The sequence below is a fragment of the Megalops cyprinoides genome, chromosome 1 (assembly GCF_013368585.1).
Source record: "Megalops cyprinoides isolate fMegCyp1 chromosome 1, fMegCyp1.pri, whole genome shotgun sequence".
Taxonomy (NCBI): Eukaryota; Metazoa; Chordata; class Actinopteri; order Elopiformes; family Megalopidae; genus Megalops; species Megalops cyprinoides.
In genome coordinates, this window is record NC_050583.1 from 45,977,396 (window position 1) to 45,995,057 (window position 17,662).

At 44.0% G+C, this 17,662-nt stretch overlaps 1 protein-coding gene across 1 annotated transcript; it reads right to left on the bottom strand.

Annotated features, from left to right (window-relative positions):
- Positions 1–3,404: 3,404 nt before the first annotated feature.
- Positions 3,405–15,084, bottom strand: LOC118773021 (pleckstrin homology domain-containing family S member 1-like). Its single transcript, XM_036521758.1, has 19 exons — positions 15,006–15,084; positions 13,544–13,580; positions 13,057–13,154; positions 12,322–12,440; positions 11,987–12,121; positions 11,528–11,600; positions 11,199–11,279; positions 10,939–11,031; positions 10,484–10,594; positions 9,396–9,482; positions 9,033–9,116; positions 8,596–8,700; positions 7,836–7,915; positions 7,426–7,485; positions 6,974–7,084; positions 4,999–5,160; positions 4,710–4,799; positions 3,975–4,110; positions 3,405–3,675 (listed from the first exon to the last, which is right to left on the bottom strand). Exons 2-19 carry the CDS (start codon positions 13,566–13,568, stop codon positions 3,607–3,609), a joined length of 1,719 nt encoding a protein of 572 aa, XP_036377651.1. The 5' UTR covers positions 13,569–13,580; positions 15,006–15,084; the 3' UTR covers positions 3,405–3,606.
- Positions 15,085–17,662: the final 2,578 nt, after the last annotated feature.

The window sequence follows — 17,662 nt, forward strand, 5'->3', positions numbered from 1 at the left end:
TAAAGTGCATCAGCGCTCTGTAACACAAGCTCTACGGTTGGGCCTGTGGGAGGGGCCTGGGACGCCGTCAAGGGCAACACTTTAGGAAGAACCTGGGCAGCAATGGTTAAAATTAAGCCATGAAAAAAATATAAAGCTAAATCAGAGATCGGGGTGATCCTGGGAGATTCTCCCTCCCTTGTCAGCCGCAGTCACTCCACAGTAGCACACAGTCTGCCATAGCCAGGGTGAACCTGTATAATTACTGTGCAGTCCTATTCTTCATCCTCTTCCAGAGGCCTCTCTAATTAAAGCTCCACTCCCCACCGGAATGTGGCAGTGAGACGAAAGGAAGATGAAACTAATTGATGTCGAAGGGTAGGAGCGCGCAAATTGGACGTTCTGCTGTGTTCCTGAAATGAGGGATAGTATATGGCGTTGAGAGCATTCTCCGTTACTATCTTTTTCATTCTATTGATTGTGTCCACAGAGGTGAAGCTCTCGTGCGCGAACGAAGCTGGTGAACGATGACCTTAATGTTTACGTGAAAGATGCCGTTTGGATAAACTTGACCCCCGATGCGGCACCATGGTGACAGCGTTTCTGAGTTCACTTCGCGGACTGAGTGCGACATTTACAGTCGTGTATCGGTCAAATTTATGGTGGGTCGCCTGTGGGTGTAGCGCACCTTCACTTCGTCCGCCGACGTTCCAATGGCCTTGATAAGTAGGCCTACGCCTTTAGCGTGTTGATAGTTAACAGCGAGGTAGAAGCCTAGTTTGGCGTATGGACATGCCCCGTTTAAGCTCTGGTCACGCCATTGAACGGTTACTATCAATCGTTTTATTTTGGTAACAGCAAAGAATTGTAAACTGTCAGTCAGAGATGGGTTTTCTGTTGCCTTCCCGACAAATAGACATTAAATTGAATAAAACAAACTGGGGCGTCTGCAGTCACGTTTGCACCCGATTTGTAACAATGCTTTGTTTGTGTAGATTAACTTTTAAACGTCGCTCGTCATTTGATATTTTGAGTCTCGATGACTGGGTAACGTAAACATCATTACGGAACCGATATCTCCACCGCACAATGCGCTGATATTAGCGACCGTTCGCCCGACAATGACCAAACTTTGGGGGCGTTTCCTCTGGCCGCGGCTGGGTGTGAGTCCCGGTGGAATAAATGCCCACGGGCACGGTGACAGGACGACGCTGTTGTCATTGGCGTCCCTCTCAGAATCCGTCATGTCCTCCCTATTGTGTTCAGAGTACACTCATTGTGATGTTCGTATCAACTTCCTGAGACATCAGTTTATTTAGTGTTCTGGTGAGTTTATAGCTAATCAGCCCGTCCTTATCGCTTAGCGCGCACGTTTCGACACGCCCTGAAGCATCCGCACGTTCGCCGACCCTGCCGGGAATCGGAGATGTGAGGGTGATTTGTAACGAAACGGTCAGACAAATATTTATCTTAAGCAAGATGCTTGTGTGTCACAAGCCGCTTATCCTCTATCTATCTCTGTGGTCGTGAGTGCCAGGGCAATGAATATAGTTTTTCAGAAACCGAGAAATGTCTTTCGCCCCGATCTCCGGCGGGGTTTACGTGGCGCAGCCATGTCATGCAGTTAATGCCCATTTCAGACTGACTCAGCATCTTTGCCTCTCAATTTAACCGACACACGGGACCCCAGACTCTTCCGCTTCAAGGTAAAAGGCAGAGATTGCGTTTACGTCAATCCGTCAATTTGAATAAATGAAATAGCCTATTTAACACAAGAAAAACCGTCGTTTGGGTTTTTGAAAGCCTAGTGCTTCTCATTTACCTATTGTGAAGATGATTTGGGGTCTTTGTGAATCCCTTCATTTCAATAAAGAATAACATTAATAGCCTACAACCCGGAACAGCAGCATGGAAAATATCGCTGCACAAAAATTCATTTTTCACACTGCATAATGAAATGTATACAATACACTCCTCAGCTATAGGCCTGTCTGTTGAAAAGTTTGCCTTGTACAGTTAGGGTTGAAATGAAATCCCATAGTATTCCCATAGTAGTTTGACTTTGGTCCTGTCATCTCATTAAGACGTAACCAGATTTTGAATTAGGCCTACCTGTAATTAGCTCACCGACTGAGAGTAAGATTTGCTCATAATAGTTCATGATGAGGTTGTTGAAAGACGGATATACCTAGATATTCAGTTTGACTGAAAACATCAGTTAATCTCTCAGAAAATGACAGAGGAAACCCTTTCATGAGTACTGTGAGCAGTCATTGTACTTTTACTTTGGCACCTTTGTAGGGACTCCCCCTGCCCAAAAAAAGACAAGCAGGCTTAAGAATCTGAGGCTGATTTTATATTACACCCTAAACTCCAATTATGAGAATCCAATAACCTTTTTTTATTATGTCTGTGAGTTCCATCAAACGTAGTGATGCATTCTTATACGAATGCCCATGGTCTGTCCTCTGCTTGAATACTGGCAAGTCTGGCATACTGTGCTCATTACTTGCTAAAGGAATTTAGTTAATCTGTCCTCGAACATCGTGATCCACAAACTCTGGCCAATTCATCCTGTACACCAAAGCATAGTTCAGGGATTAATGAACTCATCTGCGTGTCGTTCCTGTAAATTTTTAATAAGTAAAATAAAAACGTGTCAGGTGTCATGCGTTTTCATGGTGAGGGAACCAAGGTTACATATGGTAACATTTTCAGCATTTAAAACATACCACAGGTAAATACAAATTATCACCCAGCGGAGGGAAGGTTTAAGGAGCCTGCTGTATTTGAATTTCAGTATAAATACAAGGCTGCGAGGACTCCTACTGGTGATAAAACATATTGCAAAGGAGAAGCTGGTAGTTCCAGTTCTGACTAGATTCACTTGCAAAAAAAAAAAAAAAACATTTTTCTTCTGATATGCTGTAACATATAACTCAAGCCCAACTTTCCCCAGTTACTAATATGCTCTCATATAAAAACAACACCTTAGTCAGATGGTCATTGGAAAACATGTTAATCAACTGAATATGTTGGTCCACTGTAAATATGTTATATTGTTGCTGTAAATACTTATGTTGATCTACTATACAATATATATGTTGATCAATATGCTGATCTACTGTATCTCAGTGTAGATCTGGACAGTCCAAATCTGAGTTAAAAAACCTCAAAGGTCAGTATGGATTATCTTCATGACTACAATGTTACACACTGTACTCCCCAAAGCAAAGGGTTTCAGTCCACTCAGAGCACTGTAATATATATACAGATGGAGTCCTTCAGGTCTTTATGAGAGCTCCTGTGTGGCTTTGGTCCAGCTCCTGAGCTGATGAGCAGTACAGGCTCCGAGGGCCTGTTTGAAAGGGTTAAACTGAAGTGTCCCTTGTGCAGCGAATGCCTGTGCATGACAGCTGCACTCCCCTGAATTTCCAGCAGCTATATGCTCTGTGCACAGGTGTCAGGTGGCTTCCTGCCTGCCACACCCACTTGCTGGTTTCGCTGGATGAAGTGGGAGCCGGCCTGAGGGTCAAAGGTCAGGAGGAAGCACATGGGGAGGGACGGAGGCCAGGAGAAAACTGTTACCCCAGTGGCATGACCCCCCCTGCGGCCCCCCCAGGCAGGTCACTCACTGACCCTGCGGTCTGAGAGGAAGGGCTCTGAGCCTGGCTGCCTGCGAATGGTCAGTTTCACCTGGAGGGGAGAGATGCAGAGGGAGAGAGATGTTAGACCCACACTCACATATAAGACACACAAACACACACATACACACACACATACAAACACATATGGACACACACTGTATACACAAGCATATGCATGCTTGCAAACATACACAAACACAAACACTTGCATGTATGTACTGCCAGACACACACATGTACAAACATACGCATACAGACACAAACACCCATGTGCGCATACAATAATGCAGTCAGATGTTTATCTGCGATAACTGTGTGTGTCTGTATGTGTGTGTACACGTGAGTGTACCTCGTTCTTCAGCAGCTTGTTCAGGTAAAAGTGCACTTCGTCCACACTCTCAGTGAGCAGGTCGTTGATGGCCAGGATCTGATCTCCTTTGTGGAAGAGGCTTTGTGTTCCAGGCAGGGCAGGCCAGTGGCTGACACTGCAGGGACACGAAGAGTGAGTGAGCGGTATGGAGCAGCATGAGCTCACTTGATTTACTTTGAGTTACTTCAGACACTTCAATGACTTCATGCACACCTTTGGCCTATTTATTTTGATTTTATATGTGCTTCTGAAGTCATTACAGATCTCCGAGTCTGTTTATATTGTCAATGTATAAATTCTCTCTTTAATCTACCAACACGGATCTGATTCGTGTCAGTTCACCACCAGAGGATGCTCATGAGTGAAATGCTCCTGATGAATACGTGAATACAGTGTTTAAAACAAAGTTTGAAGAATGCCAGAGGCATCTGCCTTACAAGACAGGAATATACAACTTAGTGGAGTCACGTCCATAATTATTAATGCATTACAAACAAGCATATGAAAAATCTCTGCATGCAATGCGCCTTAGTTCAAACATCTCTTATGCCTCAGGCATTCCCACATAATCAGGTCATGTGTAGCTGCCTGTTGTGAACTCTGTGCTCTGTATAAATGGTTGATTGATTTATTTATTTAACTTAATCACCGTGGTAACAGCAAGAGAGGCTGACTGCTGGGGTCTGCCTCTGCCAGGGGGTGTAGGCTACATACCAGGGCATTCCGTCGATCTTGGTCAGGGTCAGGTTACTCTTCAGATCATCCCGGTTGATGTAGATCTCCTTCACATTATTCTGCTGCTCACTGCAGGTCACACACCACACCCAGAATATTATTTACAAACGCCTATACATGTAGGAGAATATTAATGTATTTGTCTTAATTATGAATTAAGAGGCAAAGAGAGAGAGACGAAGAGTCTACACCCGGCTCTAAAATCCCACCCCCTCTATTTTGAAACAGCTGCCTTTCAGTCCCTCAGAGAAAGGTGGGGGGGGGTTACCTGTCTGTGTGGCTCTGCTCATCCGGAGTCCAGTGGATCAAAGCCCTGCTCTTCACGCGATTTAACAAAACGTCCACCTGGGACACCTGTCCGCTCTCCCCGTGGGCGCCGGCGGGTTCCGTCCGTTCCACAGAGTCCCCGTGAGCGTCTCCGGACTGCACCCTGCAGAGAGAAACAAGGGAGCCAAACCCCCGGGATATCTCAGGGTGCAGAGATCGACAGGGAGTTTCCACTTGATGTAAAGAAACGTGTGGAAGTGTGTCCCAGGTGCACGTTTTGCTAAATCGAGCGTGTTCAAGTGTTCAAAAAGTACTGCATAGCCAATGACATCACCAGCATTGTGTTGTCAGATGTACAAGATTATAAAACGATTGGGGAGTTCCTCTGAGGAAAAAAAGTCAACTTTAACTCCCAATTTATGTTGCACAATTGCATAAATGCCTGTGAAACACAGTCACCATTCCGTATGTCCATATGGATCTGGATCCATCTGGATGCAACCTTGATATTAAACATTTCTTTAAACTCCCTTGGCCGACACTCAAACTGGAGTTGAAAAGATTACTCAATCCAGCAGCTATTCTGTATAAGTTATTGTCCTCTAATTAACACATTTTTTTCCTTTGTCTCAACAAGTCTACTTGTGTATACTGTAACTGAACCCTCCATGAAGATCAAGAAAATTCCACAGGATTTTTCCATACAGTTCACTGCTAAAAACTTCCTCGTGCTCTACATAACGTTACGCTGTTATTTTTAGAAAGGTGTCCTGGATCCATCATGACCAAGAGCACAGTATCTGTTAACAACACAGAACGAACAACGCCTCCAAGGACAACACAGGTACCTGATTTTGAATGTTTACATCAGTGAACACATTTCACCAACTGTAGGCTATTACACTTGGGTTGTTTATGAATCAGTAAAGTTGTATATGAACCAGCAGAAGAGTGTTATTGACAATTTGGTGGAAGAGTGTTGTTCATTTGGTAGAGGTGTGTACCTGCTGACCTGGTAGAGGTGCACATATATAAAAGTGTCTTGGCGTGCAATTGCCCCCTGGAATGTGCTACTCAAACTGGCCAAACAGGTAGTGGCAGATCTGTATCTGTCTTTGAAGAGCTAATGCCACTTCACTATTGTAACAATGCCAAAGCTTGTTTCTCTTGCAGCAGTTTTTTTGGAGCGCTCTCCTTTGTGCTAGTTTTACAGAGTAAACTGGGTCACTGTGCGTGTTTATAGAACCCAGTTCTCACTGGTATGCACTGTTGTGACGGAAGCCTGTTCCGTGCTACAGCAGCCTCACGGTGAGAATGCAACCACCCCCCAGCTGCCATCTCTAACTAAGCAGATTTAACTGCATAAACACAGCTTTAACAAATAATTAGAAACATTTCCATTATAAAAAAACAAATTGACAATGAATGTACCAAAAATAGTTATGAAATTTACATGCTAATGAGCTAATAATGTGACATACAAGTGCCGACAGAACATACATACCAACAGAACACTGTTGATCTCTTTCATGTGTGATTTTTTAAAAAAAAAATCTATAAAGCTGGTTCATCATATCTACTCCACACCAGTTCTTGAGGGCCGCAGTGACTGCAGGGCTACTCTACCTTGGTCGTAGAGGGCCATGGTGCCTGCAGACTTTCATTCTGGCCACGCACTTAACCACAAGATTGCAGCGGTCAGACTAGTTTTAGCAGTATATATTTGTGTGCCCTATGATAGCACTTACTGTGCCAATGTTTTCCACAATGGCACTACTGAGCATCTACACAGTTAGGATTGTGCATTACCTTCACATTTATTAATTTGGCAAACGCTTTTATCCAAAGCGACATACAAGTGGGGTAAGTCTCATCCTGTTGGACTGTGGCTTTCTGGGATTGGAGCCACCTAGGCCTGGGTACTGTTTGTTGTGCTTGTGGTGTTTTTTGACTCCAGGCTGAAAGGGGATCTTTACCTGTCACTCTCTTTCTCCTGCTTCTCAGTGCTCTGCATCCTTTGAGGTTTCTGGTTTTTGACGGCTGAGGTCACAGGTCTGTCATCAGAGTCTGCCACACCATTGCTTTCACTTTAGAAACACATAAATAGTAAGATAATACAAACAATCATAAGACAATAATAATAATAATAATAATAATAATAATAATAATGTTCAAATTTAGCCCTTATCCATGACAGCTTACAGAGCATTAGAAGTTACAGAATACAAATGGCAAACAGTTCTACTGAACTTTCTACAGGAACTTCTACAGGAGAGATTGAGATTGTATCCGTTTTGTAACACAAATCCAGTCAAGCGTACAAATCAAGTGTAACTCCGGTGTAAATCAGGGTCACAACTGTTGGTGGTCAAAGTGCTTCGGACCGATTTCAGGCTTCAGTGCAGGAGGAAACAGGCCGAACACTCACTGTGTGCAGGACGGGAGGGAGTTTTCCTGCTCCTGCTGCAACGTGGCCACCACCTCGAAGCTGTCACCGTCACAGAGACACCACGTTAGCACTGTCTATCTGACTCACTCAGACTGAGCTGCAAACATGGACATCCTTAGCTTTTTATCACTAGTGTTTTAGTGTCAATGGGGGGCCAGAAGGCTGACACGTCACTGTTCAAAACTGCAGATCAGAAGTGAACCCTGATTATGATAACGGTGATCAGGAAAGCTCAGTGGATGGTTTTCGCCTGATTAATGGGGCAGAAAACCTTCATTTCAGGGCTACAGTGTTTCCACACTGTGTGTTATCTCAGAGGAAATGGCATTGTTATAGATTCTGATCACTCCTTTATCCACGGTCATGTCTGATGTCTCTCTGTAACTCACACTGTATCCATGCGCATGTAGAAACTGGTGCCATCATCCTCTGCCTCATCCTCATCTTCATCATCATCATCGACGCTCTCCTGGAGACGCAAGCCAACACATCAGACGAAGAATGGCAAGAGGCAGAAACAGGCTAAAAAGAAAATAAAATCAATTGGGGGTAATGGTTTCCCAGTTGCCAGCTGTCTGAGCCACTCATGGATGAAAAATTGAGCTCCTGTGTTTTTCCAGCTCTGTGGTGGGAGAGTCAGACATATGTATCATATGCATTCCTGAAACCGGAAACAGATTCTGCAGTTGAGTGTTTGTGTTTAGCTGCGGAACACAGTGTGGTAAACATGAGAACACATTAAAGATAATCGCTCACTAACTGCCTGGTGATCTAATCGGAACACGAGCAGCTCAAACTCAGACTTGAACTGAGGAACTCAAATGGAATAACAGTTGCACAGGTGGCAGGGCTAACAGTTGCGCACATTGTTAACTACCTGTTTTCTGTATTGAAAGGGACTGGGTGGAAAGGGGGTTGATATCTGACATCCATACAGAGATTAATACACTCCAAGAGAATTTAAAGAAATGTAATTTTCTAAAAAAAAAAAAAAAAAAAAAACAGACCCGTGTCTGCTGTGGTGGCCAATGGAAACCATAAAGGAAATATCAAACTAAAGCTGAAAGTGAAGCGCTCAGGCTGAAATGCACTCTCCCCCTTCTCACCCTGTGCTGTATGTCTCTCTCTCTGTGCTGTGTGTCTCTGTACCTGTGCTTTGAGGATGCTTCTGGGTGTATCATAGTGAGAATCCTGGGAAATATTCGGATGCCCAAAAGGCTCAGACCAGCTTCTTATCTCCTTCCTGCTGTCAGCCTGTTATAAACAATCAGACATGAAATTCCACACAGTCGCACACAGTCACAAAGCATTAGATTACAAAGCCCTGGAGGCCACATACAAAACCTCTCCTAAGCTAATTACAAAATTATTTAACACTTGTTTATTTAACCCTGGTGAAAATACAATAAGATTTCAATACATTTTCTATTTTGTTGTCATTTTACTATTTTGAGTTGTCATATAACTTAAAGAAACAACAAAAAATTTGTTAAATTATTTGAATGGCCATTCATACAGAGTCACTGACAATATGAGAGGAGTTATAGAAATGACCATAATCTTTTATTCATAAAAGATTGGCTGACCTCAGAGGGAAGGCTTCCTCTCCTGAGATGGGACCGGTCCTGCTTGGACACAGGATCTGAGACGGAGCGTGCTTTCGCACTGTCCTGAGGAGCAGAGAAACAGCAAAGTTTTAACACATATTGTGCTGTTAAAGGTCAGCGTGGGAGACCAAGCACATCTAAACACATGTATCGGGTACATTCTGAGAGTGGGTTTCCCTCATAGAGAATGTGGTCTTGGCCAGGGCGCTGACGAGGGAAACTGGAGGTGAATGTTACTCTGAAGTAGTGTGAATCTGTGACCCGCAGAGGTTCACTGGGACACAGAAGGGCTTCTTCGTAAGACATGATCCTCATTCCTCAGGCGTGAATCACGCGGCTCACCTCCAACTGACTGGAGCAGCTCTGTACCCTGGGCCGGGACAGAGGTGAGGGTACAGGTTCTGAGGAGGAGCGCGGCTTCTCACCGTCCTGAAATACAGAGGGCGTATGGTTTGGAACACAGGGTGTGCGTGCAGTGCAGCAGTGCTCACGGTTTACTACCAATCAAACACACGTGGAAAGCTTGTGTCTTTTACAGAGGTACTTTTTTGAGGAAGCTACAGTGTGTTTAGACTCAAACCAAGCTTATGATATTATCTATTTGGACTTTGAAAAGGCAATTTGACAAAGTACCTCATGAGAGGCTCATGGTGAAAATGAAACCTACAGGAATTACAGGAGCTATAACTGAGTGGGTTCGGAGTTGGTTGTCTAGTAAAAAGCAGACTGTAACTGTGGGAGGAATTGTATCAGAGCAGGGTCCTGTACGAAGTGGAATCCCACAGGGATCGGTGTTGGGGCCTTTGCTATTCCTTATATACATAAATGATCTTGATGCAGAGGTTAGTAGTAAAATAGTAAAATTTTCAGAAGATACAAAACTAGGGGTCTAGCCAACAGTATAGAATCAACTAAGGTAATACAGGAAGACCTAAACAGCATCCAAAAGTGGGCGGATACCTGGCAGATGACATTCAATTTAGCTAAATGTAAAGTCTTGCATGTGGGAAATAAGAACCTTAGACAAGACTACTTCATGGGCTGAAAAAACTAGAGTGTGCTCAATTTGAAAAAGACTTGGGGGTAATAGTTGACCCAAGCTTAACAGGATCTAGGCAGTGTGCTGTAGCAGTAAAAAAGGCCAACAGGATGCTGGGATATATAGCCAAAAGTATTGATTATAAATCTAAGGAGGTTATATGGAAATTATACAATGCTTTAGTCAGACCTCACTTGGAATATTGTGTGCAGTTCTGGGCACTGCACTATAAGAAAGATATTGAGGTTCTTGAAAAAGTTCAAAGAAGGGCAACTATATTAGTTCCTGGCATGAAATATAAAAGCTACGAGGAAAGACTCAAGTTACTTAACCTTAACCTGTGAGATTGCGCCTGCACATCTGAATGCAGGAAGGCTTGGTGTAGCAGTACCTGTGCTGTGTCTGTTTTGATGCTGCACAGTAGCTCGTAGGGAGAATCCTGGGAAATGTTCAGATGGTCACATTGCTCGGACCAGGTTCCTCTCTCACTGCTGCCGTCAGCCTGTTTGGCCAATCAGACATGAGGCTCCACACAGTCAGAACGCGTCACATTCATTCCTCCTGTGAACTTATTCAAAACCCATAAACTTTCCCACCATCTTAAACCGAACACCAATTTCTAAATTTAAATTCAACCTTTTTTTACTTTATTAAAAAAAAGTTGGCAGGAAGCTCAGTCTATGATGAAGGAGTGGAACTAGCAATGCTGTTGAAGAGGATAACTTTGGATAATTTTTATGTCAAAGTTTCATGAATGGAGATACACGTGGTTTCACTGACACAAGGAAGGGATGTATTCATTAGAGATTTTCCTCATCTTTCATGCATAAATCGATAAAGGCTCACCTCAGACCGACAGGAGCAGGTCTGTGTGCTGAAAAAGGACAGGTTCTGCATGGCTGGCGCAGGGTCTGACATGGGGCGCAGTTTCTCAAGGGCCTGAAACACAGAGACCACACAGTCTGGAACACATGGTGGGTGTGCAGCTCAGCAGGGCCAGCAGTTTACCATCAAGCTACAGGGATGGTTTGATCTCAGTGAAAGTGAGTAAAACAGCAGTAATGTAGTAAAGCAGTGATTTGGATCACAGGGTGCAGCAGTGTTACCGTATAGCGGTTGCTGGTGGGTCTGCTCTGGCCTCCCATGAGCCCATCCTCCGGCATGCTGCGGTGCAGCCTCTGCAGTCGCTAGGAGACGGGCACATCATCATATTACAGGGCAGATCAAAGGAGAGCTTTCAGAGGTCAAAGGTCACTGCATATTTAAATGATGGTACTCAAGTCTGGATGGGGGATGGGATATTATCTTTAAAGATATGCTTTGCTGTTTCTTGGTTTTTAGAGTTGGTCTTTAGTGTTTGCTTGTGATTTTTAATTAAGATAAGTATAATATAATATAATATAAAATAAGATGAATGCAAGAGAAAGTACAGTACCTCTGGGGTGAGCTCTGAGTCTGAGCGGTTTACAATCTTGGATATGTCCCGGTACCAGCCGTCTACATCTCCACTGAAATCAGAGAGGAGACCAGTTCAAGAGTCTGTCCATGTTAGGGACAAGTCTTCTGCTACTAATCTGTAACTGTAGATTTATTTTACTAGTTTCTCATCTGCCTCAGCTCACAGCTTTACCAAGTTTTTTTTAAGTTCCACTTAAAACCCAGGAACTTCTGGCATCAGCCATATTAATAAATTGTATAATAAGATGTATGAATAAATACATTGATATCCACAGGCACAGTTGCATGTCATGCAAAAATATCCACAGCCAAATACCCACAGGTTGTTTGCAGCACCAGTTCTCCAGCCTGCTGCTCTAACAAACATATAATCTTTAATCTTTAAATTTTGTCTCTGTTTGTCCCTGTTGTCTCTGTTGTCTCTGTTTTCTCTGACCTGCTCTCATCAATGAAGAAGTAAGGTCTTTCCCCAGCCTGGATGAAGAGTACAGACTCAGGGGGACACTTGAAGTTCTTGTGGATCCAGCTCCATCTGCTGTGGTGCTCGGGTCTCGGGAAGATCGTACTGATCCTGCAAGCACAGGGACACGCTCTCATCCAAACCAGCTCTGTAGCGATGCTTTCACAATCACAACATTCTGCAGATGTTTAGAGAACGTACTACTTGTGTGGTGTGGGAGGGGAACTAGACAGAGAGTTGTCAGGGAACTGAACCGCAATGAAATGATACTGCAATGCACTGGGTCAGGGAAGTTAGCATGGGGCACCTACTGGTCCAGTTTGACCCTTCCATGGGCCTTGTCCCTGTCATTAGCACTCTTGTAGTATTTCAGAAAGTATTCCTTTTCTCTGGTCTGAAAGAGCACGAAGAAACGTCGCTTCCAGGATCTCTGTAAGAGGGTCAGATTCGGAAAAGGAGAAAAAAGTTGGTCTTCGGCACTGTTATTAATAATGATAATGATGATGATAATAATAATAACAATAGCCAATGCAACACTGTGGCATAAGAGAAGAGAGACATCTACATGAGAAATAATGATCTGAACTGGAATGATACTGGAATGGCAACTTCCCTAAGAGCCACTAAACAGAGTGCCCCACTGCATTGTGGGATATTTATGCAGATGAAGTTCTGAGTTCTAGTTCTAGCTCTTCCTGCATTCAGCCCTGAATACTCTGTGCCTCTCCCCTGATTTGACATTTACCTCGTTAATTTATGGTACTAGTATGTGCTAGTTTCATAACATTTGCTACTCAGATTCTCACAGGAGATACTGTCCAGGCCTGTTAGTCAGGCTTTTCTGTCTTTTTTATGTTAAACAATAACATGTAAATGTTACTAGGAGTGCACAGTAATTGATGGGTTGGTCAAATATTTAATTGATTCCATTTTGGGTCCAATGTTTAAAATCCTACCTTAGAATGTAACAGACGTAGTCTAAAAAAATACAAATAAATGAGTCCAGTTCGAGCAGATGGGCAGCTCTTTGGATGTGCAGAACTCACCAGACTCTTGAATTGGTTCGTGGGAGGAGATTTGATCAGGTATCCCTTTCTCACTTCCTGCACACCGGCCACGGTTCTGTAGAACACGGTGTTTTCAGCTGCAACAGAAACCATGCAATTATGATGTTACATTACAACTCACAGGAACACCGGACAACAGCACAACAGCATGTGCATCACAGTGCACAGTAGAGGTGACTGTGGATGTGGGACCATAGCATTGAGAAGATCGTTATCAACTGTCCCTTGCGAAAGAGGTTCGTTATCTCAATGGGACCTTTACATAAAAATTGCCTCAGCAATGACAGGAATGTGTTAGACCCTAGGAAGCAGCATAGCCTGCTCTTAATTTTAGCCTGTACATGTGGAAATATCTACAAAGGTTAATCAGTAGTTAATTAGTAATCAGGAGTTAAAATCCCACAGCCTTTCAGGTAAAAATCCAAGTAAATTTCATTTGTTCCAGAAGATTCCAGATGCACCCTACCTGGGTTCTTCTGGATGCCTGGCATGATGATTCAAAACTGAAAAAAGAAAAAACTAGTTTTAATAAACCTTACATTTACCTGTACATATCAGGTTGAGTACTTTGCTGAATGGCATAACAATAATCCCTCCCACTGGAACCAGCAATGTTCTGGTTATGAGTTCACTTCTTAAACCCCTGTACCACACTACCACCTGCTGGTTTGCAGTGTGGAGAAGCTGCTGAAAATAATGAAGGTAGAGAGGCTGTCTCTGTCTTTATTTCTAGTACATGAGGATTGGCTCCTGCATTCCTTTCTGTATTCTTTTCACAATATATGCACAAGCCCTAGGAAACACTAGGCTCTGGGCTCTCAGTCCTCCCTCAGCGCCTTCCTGGAGATGAAGCACAGGCTTCCTCCAGCACCGAGTGCAGAATTCTGCCTGAGGAGCGGGTGAGGGCGTTTGAATGTGCAACACACACTGCCCTACAGGAGCGACCAGCGGCAGAGGCATCAGGAATCTCACCTGTTCACCTGGCCACAGACCTCAGTACAGCAATCACGCAGCTGTACGTCTGTATGACACAAACGCGCGCGCACACACACATGTCCACCAGCTCCCCTCTTTTCTGCCCCCACAAACATACAGCTACGCTCTGGTGCAGCAGCCTTATACGGCTTTATTAGCTTAGCATCCATTTTTACAGCTGGGGATTTACTAAAACCAGCGGGATCAAGCACCTTGCTCAAGGGTACAGCAGCAGTGCCCCACCTAAGAATCAAAACAACAACCTTTGGCTTACAGCCCCTGCTGCTCATCACTACTCCACCTGCGCTGTTCCACACGCACAAGCCTCCTTTTGTTTGTTTTTCAAATCTGATGTCATAGCTAATAATAACAGTATGGTTTTGTCTTGTTTCCTGGTCTTGCATCTAATTTCAGGATATGCATACAAGGAAGTGAACTTTTTCTATAAAGCACAAATAATTCCATGCCAAATGAGGGCCAACTTACGGTAGTAGTGTAAAATTGAGACCAGGGCTTTTTTTCTCCTGTCAAAAATCAATATTTCAATTTTGTTTGATTTTTGGCAGGTCACAAAGCATACCTCTTCAGCACCAATCATGGCCAAAACACACACACCTGTTCTGCTATAGGCCTACCATATAACATTTGCACTGCTACACACACACACACGCACACACACACAAATACACACCTGCTGAACAAATCACAGAAAAACACACATACACCTGCTCTGCTATACCATACCAGCACTGCTACACACAAGCATACACACACACACACACACGCACACACACACCTGCAGTACAAATAACAGCAAAAACATACATCTGCGTATTTACACACCTGCTGTATCTATGCACATATCCACACCACTACACACATATGCACACACACAGGCACTACCAATCACAGCAACCACGTACTAGTACTCTCATTAAATCTGCAACACTTACAGGTAATCCACTAGCCTCGCAGGTGAAGAGGAGAATGTTGCAGACGTTACCTGGACCTGTGATCATATGTTAGGAAGTGAGGGAAGCACTGCCAGGTAACGGTTAAATCCCACAAAGACGCCCCGCCTCTTGAAATGAGAGGAGGCGTGACATCACAGGTGAAAGTTCAGCTGATTTGCAGCAGTGTAGCACCAGCGCATCACTGGCTCTCCGGGCCAGTTTGACAGTGTAAACATTCCACACATTGCTGTCTTTATTTTGGAGAACTGTTTTTGCATACTGTGAAACCTGTAGAAGACTTCCTGATGGGAATGAGCCAGGTTCTTTCTATGTTGCCTAATAATGGAAAATCTCGCTTTAGATTCTGTCTCATCAACAAACCTGGCTAAGTCTAGAGTTTTATCGCTGCAGGAACCCTGTGCATGACCACCTGCCCACCAAGTTTGAACTATCATTTCAATAAAAGCAGCACTCATAGCAAAATCAGACAATGCGTACATTTACACTGCATTGAATTGTGAAGATGTTGTTCAAGAGGACTGATTTATGCACTTGTACAAAATAGTGTATATCTATGAAACGCATAGCTATATCTTAAAATATTATGCAGGCATTTGTTGTGACAAAGCTGATCATAAAATTGGTTTTAAATCTTACAGACTCGTGAAAAAAAAACTCCATGAAATTGCACACCATATATATATATATATATATAAACACCTGCATTTACACAAGACAGGTTACACTGCATACAAGTGCAGTACAGTTAAGTCAGTGTCAGCCTAGATTCTATGGCACAGTTAAAATAAGCAGCTGAGAATCACCTTCATACACTGGAACATGGTGTATGTGATTAGGTAGCATGCACTGATAAACCTGGCTGTGATTACAAAGACGCCCCTGGTTATTGAGCTCTTTCAGTCACTAAACATCTCAACATGATTTAGACTAAAACAGTGACATTTCAGTCACCCACATTCACCCACATTTAATATGAGTCATTACAAGAGAGATCATCTTCACATTAATATGTCATATTTCTAACTGGATAGAATACTCATGTTCAAATGTGCTGCACCTTGAGGTGGCAAAGGAATTTGTTTGAGCAACCTCTTCTCACTTGCTAATGGAACAATACTCTAAGAAGAGTGTGAGGCTTACAAAAAATCTCACTGAATGCCAGGCTGAATTTCAGAAATATAAGATATGCTATGATAACGTTGTTGTCCGCTGTTCTCAGAATTTAGCTTGGCATCTTCAGCCCTCTATAGCATTATGACCATACAAAATATTGAACAGACATTGAAATATTTAAAATGGTCACAGCCACATTTCCAGTTCAGTGTTAAATAAAAGAAATATACCTCACTCTAAACAGCAGTGGTAAGGATCTCTTATATTCATTACAACAGTTTCCAGTCTTGTGGATTAAAGGATACACTACAGACGACAGACATGTTTACAGGGTTTGCTAGTTAAAAATGATTTCTTCATCAAATATATAGACACAGCAAGATTTGACATTACATTTTACAATAAACTTAGAATTCAAAACACCTTCCTGTCTTTTAAACAGATTCTGGATCAGTGTGAGTAAATGAGGAAGAGGCGGATAAGGTGCATCCAAAGTATTAGGAAGGGAATCCTGGTGCTTTTATAATAAAATTCCTTTCAAAACCCACAGCATGTCACTTAGAATGTTTGTGTGTGTGTGTGTTTGTGTGTCTGCGTGGGTGTGTGCGTATCTGTGTGGGTGTGTGGTTGTGTGTGGGTGTGTTGTGTGAGTGTTATTTCATCTGTATGGGATAGGGATATAGTTTAGGGTTATGGTTTAGGGTTTGCAGCTATGGTTCAGGGCTTGTAGGAACTGAGCGGGAAAACGAGCCTCCTCACTGTACCACAGTGCAGAGTCTCCTCAGAGTCTCCTCACTGTACCACAGCGCAGAGCCTCCTCACTGTACCACAGTGCAGAGCCTCCTCACTGTACCACAGTGCAGAGCCTCCTCACTGTACCACAGCGCAGAGCCTCCTCAGTCTCCTCACTGTACCACAGTGCAGAGCCTCCTCACTGTACCACAGCGCAGAGCCTCCTCAGTCTCCTCACTGTACCACAGTGCAGAGCCTCCTCTCTGTACCACAGCGCAGAGCCTCCTCACTGTACCACAGCGCAGAGCCTCCTCAGTCTCCTCACTGTACCACAGCGCAGAGCCTCCTCACTGTACCACAGCGCAGAGCCTCCTCAGTCTCCTCACTGTACCACAGTGCAGAGCCTCCTCTCTGTACCACAGCGCAGAGCCTCCTCAGAGCCTCCTCACTGTACCACAGCGCAGAGCGGGAAAACGAGCCTCCTCACTGTACCACAGCGCAGAGCGGGAAAACGAGCCTCCTCACTGTACCACAGCGCAGAGCCTCCTCTCTGTACCACAGTGCAGAGCGGGAAAACGAGCCTCCTCACTGTACCACAGCGCAGAGCGGGAAAACGAGCCTCCTCACTGTACCACAGCGCAGAGCGGGAAAACGAGCCTCCTCACTGTACCACAGCGCAGAGCCTCCTCTCTGTACCACAGCGCAGAGCGGGAAAACGAGCCTCCTCACTGTACCACAGCGCAGAGCGGGAAAACGAGCCTCCTCACTGTACCACAGCGCAGAGCCTCCTC

Bases quoted from the DNA above. Each gene is read 5' to 3' on its own strand.
- LOC118773021 (XM_036521758.1), bottom strand. From the start codon at position 13,568: ATGCCAGGCATCCAGAAGAACCCAG. The intron at 13,155-13,543 runs GTAGGGTGCATC...TTTCTGTTGCAG, and splicing joins AGGCATCCAGAAGAACCCAG to CTGAAAACACCGTGTTCTAC. The intron at 7,085-7,425 runs GTGAGTGTTCGG...GTGTTTCTAAAG, and splicing joins TCCCTCCCGTCCTGCACACA to TGAAAGCAATGGTGTGGCAG.